Source organism: Salvelinus alpinus, chromosome 8, assembly GCF_045679555.1.
Source record: "Salvelinus alpinus chromosome 8, SLU_Salpinus.1, whole genome shotgun sequence".
Lineage (NCBI taxonomy): Eukaryota > Metazoa > Chordata > Actinopteri > Salmoniformes > Salmonidae > Salvelinus > Salvelinus alpinus.
In genome coordinates, this window is record NC_092093.1 from 64,599,627 (window position 1) to 64,608,074 (window position 8,448).

The 8,448-nt window shown below is 43.8% G+C and overlaps 1 protein-coding gene across 5 annotated transcripts in view; it reads left to right on the plus strand.

Annotated features, from left to right (window-relative positions):
* Positions 1-8,448, plus strand: part of LOC139583493 (ribosomal protein S6 kinase alpha-3-like) — a 29,832-nt gene that overhangs the window by 15,153 nt on the left and 6,231 nt on the right. For all 5 annotated transcript variants that reach the window (XM_071414639.1, XM_071414638.1, XM_071414637.1 and 2 more), the window contains 10 exons: positions 488-604; positions 1,079-1,160; positions 2,809-2,889; positions 2,979-3,058; positions 3,210-3,316; positions 3,406-3,443; positions 4,262-4,404; positions 7,078-7,148; positions 8,174-8,262; positions 8,386-8,448. The exon at positions 8,386-8,448 is cut by the window's right edge and continues 2 nt beyond it. In XM_071414639.1, the coding sequence (XP_071270740.1) occupies positions 488-604; positions 1,079-1,160; positions 2,809-2,889; positions 2,979-3,058; positions 3,210-3,316; positions 3,406-3,443; positions 4,262-4,404; positions 7,078-7,148; positions 8,174-8,262; positions 8,386-8,448 (871 nt within the window). The remainder of the gene's footprint in view (positions 1-487; positions 605-1,078; positions 1,161-2,808; positions 2,890-2,978; positions 3,059-3,209; positions 3,317-3,405; positions 3,444-4,261; positions 4,405-7,077; positions 7,149-8,173; positions 8,263-8,385) is intronic.

The window sequence follows — 8,448 nt, forward strand, 5'->3', positions numbered from 1 at the left end:
TGGTGTGTCACTCTTCCTCCTCTTCCTCCTCTCTCTCTCACTCTCTCGCTTTCATGGAGAAAGAGCGAGGTGGAGAGAAGGACAGAGCAAAACTCTGAGAGAGATGAAGAGGAGCTAGAATGAGTGATGGAGAGGAGACACACACACACACACACACACACAGTGAGAAGTCATTAGTCACTGGGAGGTATCAGGAGGATTGGGGGTGGCACCATGGCAACTGCTTGGTTAGCTGTCTGTTGTTGGTTTAGTGTGTGTGGAAGTTTAATTTGGAGTGTTGTGTGTGTGTGTAACCTGTGTGTGGAAGTTTCATTTGGAGTGTTGTGTGTGTGTGTAACTTGTGTGTGGAAGTTTAATTTGGAGTGTTGTGTGTGTATAACCTGTGTGTGGAAGTTTAATTTGGAGTGTTGTGTGTGTGTATAACCTGTGTGTGGAAGTTTAATTTGGAGTGTTGTGTGTGTGTGTAACCTGTGTGTCTGTTCAACAGGAGGATGAGAGTGTCAATGAGATCAACATCACCAACCATACCAAGGAGGGATCAGAGAAGGGTGACCCTCGACAGTTTGAGCTCCGCAAGGTCCTAGGACAAGGCTCATTCGGAAAGGTGTGTGTGTGTGTGTGTGTGTGTGTGCCTGTGTATATGTGTGTCATTAGCGTTTGATTTCTCATCTTCCACTGATGTCTCGATTAGTTATCCTAATGACAGAGAGTTGCTATAACAACCACATGGTAAGGGCCCTTCACACCTTGTCATCTTTATGAATTAACGATTGTGTGTGTGTGTCTGTGTGTGTGTGTGTTGATGTGTTTGTCGTTCATCTTTCACCTTTTTTTCCCGGTGCTGATTGCCACACACACAAAAACACTGTAGAATATATGTTTTCTTGTGTGTGCGTGTGTGTCTGTGTGTGTGTGTGTGTGTGTGTGTGTGTGTGTGTGTGTGTGTGTGTGTGTGTGTGTGCGCGCACGCGCGAGTGTGTGTGTGTGTGTGTGTGTGTGTGTGTGTGTGTGTGTGTGTGTGTGTGTGTGTGTGTGTGTGTGTGTGTGTGTGTGTGTGTGTGTGTGTGTGTGTGTGTAGGTGTTCCTGGTCAAGAAGACTACAGGTCCAGATACAGGACAGCTATACGCCATGAAGGTTCTGAAGAAAGCCACACTGAAAGGTAGGGGATGGAGAGAGAGTGAGGTGGAGAGAGAGGCGGGAGAGAAAGATAAATAAAGGAGGGATGGAGAGGTAGATGGAGGGAGGGGAGGTTTAGGGGGAGGGAGGGAGGGAGGGGAGGTAGACAGAAATGGAGAGAATGAGGGATGAAGGAGGGAGGGAGAGTTGTATGGAGGAGAGGAGGTAGAATGACAGAGAGGGGGAGAGAAAGAAAGATGGAGAAGGGGGGGGGTGAGTTGGACAGAGAGAGGGGAGGTACAGAGAGGAGGAGAGAGGGCGGCTGGTGAGTTGGACAGAGAGAGGGGAGGTAGAGAGAGGAGGAGACAGAAGACGGCTGGTGAGTTGAACAGAGAGAGAGGAGGTAGAGAGAGAACGGCTAGTGAGTTGGACAGAGAGAGAGGAGGTAGAGAGAGGAGGAGAGAGAAGACGGCTGGTGAGTTGAACAGAGAGAGAGGAGGTAGAGAGAGAACGGCTGGTGAGTTGGACAGAGAGAGAGGAGGAGAGAGAGAACGGCTAGTGAGTTGGACAGAGAGAGAGGAGGTAGAGAGAGGAGGAGAGAGAGAGGACGGCTGGTGAGTTGGACAGAGAGAGGGGAGGTAGAGAGAGGAGGAGAGAGAGAGGACGGCTGGTGAGTTGGACAGAGAGAGGGGAGGTAGAGAGAGGAGGAGAGAGAGAGGACGGCTGGTGAGTTGGACAGAGAGAGGGGAGGTAGAGAGAGGAGGAGAGAGAGAGGACGGCTGGTGAGTCGGACAGTGAGTGGGGAGGTAGAGGGAGGAGGAGAGAGGACGACTGGTGAGTTGGACAGAGAGAAGGGAGGTAGAGGAGAGGTGTTTTCAGAGCAGAGAAAATCAACTCTGCTTTCCTGGAATCATGTCAGTGTGACGAACTATCAGGACTTCATATTAGAATGGCAAGCCGAACGGTTGGGCGTTGGAGTGGTGAAAAGTTCCACCTTTCATTTGAAGTTTGAGGTCAGCCAGTCTCTCCCTAAAAGTTTAGGTAATCATCACAAACCCCCATGAACCTCTAGGCCTGGGTCTCCCCCTCTATTGGAATAAAATGGCTCGTCATCCTGCGTAACATACATGAAAGCCATGTGTGTGAGAGGACTGCTTTATCTCAGAGAGAGCACCATCACCATCTGCTGGCTACAGACTGTACACACACCACATATTCACCTACAGTGGAGGGATTCTGCTTCTTCTCTCTCTCTCTCTCTCTCTCTCTCTCTCTCTCTCTCTCTCTCTCTCTCTCTCTCTCTCTCTCTCTCTCTCTCTCTCTCTCTCTCTCTCTCTCTCTCTCTCTCTCTCTCTCTCTCTCTCTCTCTCTCTCTCTCTCTCTCTCTCTCTCTCTCTCTCTCTCCCTTCCTCCCTCCCTCCTCTTTTCTTGATTTGTTTTTTATTTCCCATTACGCATCAATCTAGCCAAATGACTTCCTTGCCAAGAGAGAGATAGAGAGGGAGGGATAGATGGAGGGAGAGGGATAGGTAGAGGGGAATAGAGATGAGTTGTTTGTTCCTAGAAGGACGTGTACTCTGTATGTATGTTTAATTAGTGTGTGTGTGTGTGTGTGTGTGTGTGTGTGTGTGTGTGTGTGTGTGTGTGTGTGTGTGTGTGTGTGTGTGTGTGTGTGTGTGTGTGTGTTGCAGTGCGTGACAGGGTGAGGACTAAAATGGAGAGAGACATTTTGGTGGAGGTCAACCATCCCTTCATCGTTAAACTGCACTATGGTGAGTTAGCCAATCACAGCTTAGTACTACAGTGAAGTAGCCAATCACAACATAAGTCCTCTGGTAACCAATCAGATGTCTCTCCTCAGCGTTCCAAACAGAAGGGAAACTCTACCTCATCCTGGACTTCCTACGAGGAGGAGACCTCTTCACACGACTGTCTAAAGAGGTGAAGGCGTGTGGTGTGTGTGTGGTGTGTGTGTGTGTGTGTGTGTGTGTGTGTGTGTGTGTGTGTGTGTGTGTGTGTGTGTGTGTGTGTTGTGTGTGTGTGTGTGTGTGTTTGTGTGTTTGTGGGGTCTCACCCTCCTCTCTGTGTGTAGGTGATGTTCACAGAGGAAGATGTGAAGTTCTACTTGGCAGAGTTGGCCCTGGCGCTGGACCACCTTCACAGCCTGGGCATCATCTACAGAGACCTCAAACCAGAGAAGTACATTCACACACACAAACACACATACACACTCAGATTGTGTGTGTTGTTTAGTATCTTTGTGTAAAGATCCATTTCTGTCCTTTCAGCATTCTGCTAGACGAGGAGGGACACATCAAGCTGACAGGTGGGTAATATCAGACCTGTGTGTGTGTGTGTGTGTGTGTGTGTGTGTGTGTGTGTGTGTGTGTGTGTGTGTGTGTGTGTGTGTGTGTGTGTGTGTGTGTGTGTGTGTGTGTGTGTGTGTGTGTGTGTGTGTGTGTGTGTGTGTGGACGTGTTTAACTATTCTTGTGGGGACCAGAAGTCCCTACAAGAATAGTAAACGAACAAAAAGTTGACCAGCTGGGGACATTTTGTTAGTCCCCACAAGGTCAAATGCTATTTCTAGGGGGTTTAGGGTTAAGGTTAGAATTAGTGTTAGGGTTAGAATTAAGTTAAATATTAAGGTTAGGAGCTAGGGTTAGTTGTAGGGTTAGGGCTAGGAGCTACGGTTAGGTTTAGGGTTAGGATAAAGTTTAGGTTTTTGGGTTAGGGTTAGGGTTAGGGTAAAAGTACGGGTTAGGATTAGGGTTAGGTTTAGGGTTAGGGGTTAGGGAAAATAGGATTTTGAATGGGACTGAATTGTATGTCCCCACAAGGTTAGCTGTACAAGACTGTGTGTGTGTGTGTGTGTGTGTGTGTGTGTGTGTGTGTGTGTGTGTGTGTGTGTGTGTGTGTGTGTGTGTGTGTGTGTGTGTGAGAGAATGTACTCTATGGATCATGTGTGTATTCTCACTGCAGACAATAAGGAGTCATGAGAACAAGCTTTACTCCCCTCTGTGTGTGTGTGTGTGTGTGTGTGTGTGTGTGTGTGTGTGTGTGTGTGTGTGTGTGTGTGTGTGTGTGTGTGTGTGTGTGTGTGTGTGTGTGTGTGTGTGTGTGTGTGTGTGTGTGTGTGTGTGTAGACTTCGGCCTCAGTAAGGAGTCTATAGACCATGAGAACAAGGCCTATTCGTTCTGTGGGACGGTGGAGTACATGGCTCCGGAGGTGGTCAACAGGAGAGGCCACACCACCAGCGCTGATTGGTGGTCCTACGGTGTGCTCATGGTGAGAGGGGCGGAGTCACACACCTTATATGGTTTATTTACCAGTTCCTTATTTGTGTTGTGTTACAGGTTGTAGTTAGGTTGTTTGTGTTGTAGTTTGGTTGTAGTTAGGTTGTTTGTGTTGTAATTAGGTTGTAGTTAGGTTGTTTGTGTTGTAGTTAGGTTGTAGTTAGGTTGTTTGTGTTGTGTTATAGGTTGTAGTTAGGTTGTTTGTGTTGTAGTTTTGTTGTAGTTAGGTTGTTTGTGTTGTAGTTAGGTTGTAGTTAGGTTGTTTGTGTTGTGTTACAGGTTGTAGTTAGGTTGTTTGTGTTGTAGTTAGGTTGTAGTTAGGTTGTTTGTGTTGTGTTACAGGTTGTAGTTAGGTTGTTTGTGTTGTAGTTAGGTTGTAGTTAGGTTGTTTGTGTTGTGTTACAGGTTGTAGTTAGGTTGTAGTTAGGTTGTTTGTGTTGTGTTACAGGTTGTAGTTAGGTTGTTTGTGTTGTGTAACAGGTTGTAGTTAGGTTGTTTGTGTTGTAGTTAGGTTGTAGTTCGGTTGTTTATGTTGTAGTTAGGTTGTAGTTAGGTTGTTTGTGTTGTAGTTAGGTTGTAGTTAGGTTTTTTATGTTGTGTTACAGGTTGTAGTTAGGTTGTTTGTGTTGTAGTTAGGTTGTTTGTGTTGTGTTACAGGTTGTAGTTAGGTTGTTTGTGTTGTAGTTAGGTTGTAGTTAGGTTGTAGTTCGGTTGTTTATGTTGTAGTTAGGTTGTAGTTAGGTTGTTTGTGTTGTGTTACATGTTGTAGTTAGGTTGTTTGTGTTGTAGTTAGGTTGTAGTGAGGTTGTTTGTGTTGTGTTACAGGTTGTAGTTAGGTTGTTTGTGTTGTGTTACAGGTTGTAGTTAGGTTGTTTGTGTTGTAGTTAGGTTGTAGTTAGGTTGTTTGTCTTGTAGTTAGGTTGTAGTTAGGCTGTTTGTGTTGTAGTTTGGTTGTTTGTGTTGTAGTTAGGTTGTAGTTAGGTTGTTTGTGTTGTGTTACAGGTTGTAGTTAGGTTGTTTGTGTTGTAGTTATGTTGTTTGTGTTGTAGTTAGGTTGTAGTTAGGTTGTTTGTGTTGTGTTACAGGTTGTAGTTAGGTTGTTTGTGTGGTGTTACAGGTTGTAGTTAGGTTGTTTGTGTTGTAGTTATGTTGTTTGTGTTGTAGTTAGGTTGTAGTTAGGTTGTTTGTGTTGTAGTTAGGTTGTAGTTAGGCTGTGTGTGTTGTGTTACAGGTTGTAGTTAGGTTGTTTGTGTTGTGTTACAGGTTGTAGTTAGGTTGTTTGCGTTGTAGTTAGGTTGTAGTTAGGTTGTTTGTGTTTTAGTTAGGTTGTAGTTAGGTTGTTTGTGTTGTAGTTAGGTTGTAGTTAGGTTGTTTGTGTTGGGTTACAGGTTGTAGTTAGGTTGTTTGTGTTGTGTTACAGGTTGTAGTTAGGTTGTTTGTGTCGTGTTACAGGTTGTAGTTAGGTTGTAGTTAGGTTGTTTGTGTTGTAGTTAGGTTGTTTGTGTTGTGTTACAGGTTGTAGTTAGGTTGTTTGTGTTGTAGTTAGGTTGTAGTTAGGCTGTTTGTGTTGTGTTTTAGGTTGTTTGTGTTGTAGTTAGGTTGTAGTTAGGTTGTTTGTGTTGTAGTTAGGTTGTAGTTAGGTTGTTTGTGTTGTAGTTAAGTTGTAGTTAGGTTGTTTGTGTTGTGTTACAGGTTGTAGTTAGGTTGTTTGTGTTGTGTTACAGGTTGTAGTTAGGTTGTTTGTGTTGTAGTTAGGTTATAGTTAGGTTGTAGTTAGGTTGTTTATGTTGTAGTTAGGTTGTAGTTAGGTTGTTTGTGTTGTAGTTAAGTTGTAGTGAGGTTGTTTGTGTTGTGTTACAGGTTGTAGTTAGGTTGTTTGTGTTGTGTTACAGGTTGTAGTGAGGTTGTTTGTGTTGTGTTACAGGTTGTAGTTAGGTTGTTTGTGTTGTGTTACAGGTTGTAGTTAGGTTGTTTGTGTTTTAGTTAGGTTGTATGTGTTGTAGTTAGGTTGTAGTTAGGTTGTTTGTGTTGGGTTACAGGTTGTAGTTAGATTGTTTGTGTTGTGTTACAGGTTGTAGTTAGGTTGTTTGTGTTGTAGTTAGGTTGTAGTTAGGTTGTTTTGTTTTGTAGTTAGGTTGTAATTAGGTTGTTTGTGTTGTGTTACAGGTTGTAGTTAGGTTGTTTGTGTTGTGTTACAGGTTGTAGTTAGGTTGTTTGTGTTGTGTTACAGGTTGTAGTTAGGTTGTTTGTGTTGTGTTTTAGGTTGTTTGTGTCGTAGTCAGGTTGTAGTTAGGTTGTTTGTGTTGTAGTTAGGTTGTAGTTAGGTTGTTTGTGTTGTAGTTAAGTTGTAGTTAGGTTGTTTGTGTTGTGTTACAGGTTGTAGTTAGGTTGTTTGTGTTGTAGTTAGGTTATAGTTAGGTTGTTTGTGTTGTAGTTAGGTTGTAGTTAGGTTGTTTGTGTTGTAGTTAAGTTGTAGTGAGGTTGTTTGTGTTGTGTTACAGGTTGTAGTTAGGTTGTTTTTGTTGTGTTACAGGTTGTAGTGAGGTTGTTTGTGTTGTGTTACAGGTTGTAGTTAGGTTGTTTGTGTTGTGTTACAGGTTGTAGTTAGGTTGTTTATGTTGTGTTACAGGTTGTAGTTAGGTTGTTTGTGTTGTGTCTCTCCCAGTTTGAGATGCTGACCGGAACGCTACCATTCCAGGGGAAAGACCGCAAGGAGACCATGAACATGATCCTCAAGTGAGTCTTTTTGACAAGGTTGACCATTTGACCATTATCATCTCACTGGAGTAGTGTGTGTGTGTTATATGCCATCGGTTCCCAACCGTTTCTGTTCCGGAGACTAGCAAATCACTGTCCAAAGCTCTTTTCTGTTTTGGAGACTAGCAAATCACTGTCTAAAGCTCTTTTCTGTTCCGGAGACTAGCAAATCACTGTCCAAAGCTCTTTTCTGTTTCGGAGACTAGCAAATCACTGTCTAAAGCTCTTTTCTGTTCCGGAGACTAGCAAATCACTGTCAACAGCTCTTTTCTGTTCTGGGGACTACCAAGTCACTGTCAAAAGCTATTGAGGACCACCAATGTTATCAGTGAATGTAACAGATTAAAGGCCTATTATTAACATTAGAAAAAAAGTAATGTAAAATTGCTTATAATACCGTTAACAATCGCAATTGTTATTATTTTTGGAAGAAAACAAATCTAATAAAAAAGTCAGACAGTCTGTGGACCACAGGTTATAATGCTGAGGCAACCCAGGAGAAAAGAGAGGGGGATTAATATTACAAGAGGTATTTGTAGCACTCAGCAGGATGGACAGACTATAAGAGCGATAAAAGCAGATAATGGAGCTAGCTAAGTGGAATGTTTGACATTTATGACGGAAAGGGGGAGAGAGATAAGGAGAGTACGAAAGAGGAGGAGAGAGGGAGGGTGGAGGAGGAGAGAGATGGAATGGGTGAGAGATATTTGAACACAGAGAATCATTTATCTCTCTCAGGGGAAAATGCTGAGAATGTTTGTTTGTCTCTCTCGGCTGCTGAGATCGTTTCTGTAAAACGCTGAGTTAGTTTCCTGTATGTATTACTGTATACTGTATAATGGACTTCAGCATTCAATCAGATGGAATACAGGTTGATATATGACGACTGTGTCAATATCCGCACTCTTTAATGTTCTCTATTTCCCCCTCTATCACTGCCTTCTCCTCTTCTGTATTCCTACCTGTCTTTCTTTACCTCCCTCTCTCTATGTCCCTCTCATTAGGGCTAAGTTGGGGATGCCACAGTTTCTGAGTCCAGAAGCCCAGAGTCTCCTGAGGAACCTTTTCAAACGCAACCCTACTAACAGGCTAGGTAACACAATGTGATCTTAGGTCTGAGTTACGTTTTCCCCCTAATGGTTAAAGGTAGGATTGGGGGAGTTAATATGATCCTAGATCTGTGTTGAAGTGTAACTTCTTGTTCTGATCTCTGTAGGAGCCGGCCCAGACGGAGTGGAAGAGATCAAGAGACACCACTTCTACTGCACCGTAGACTGGA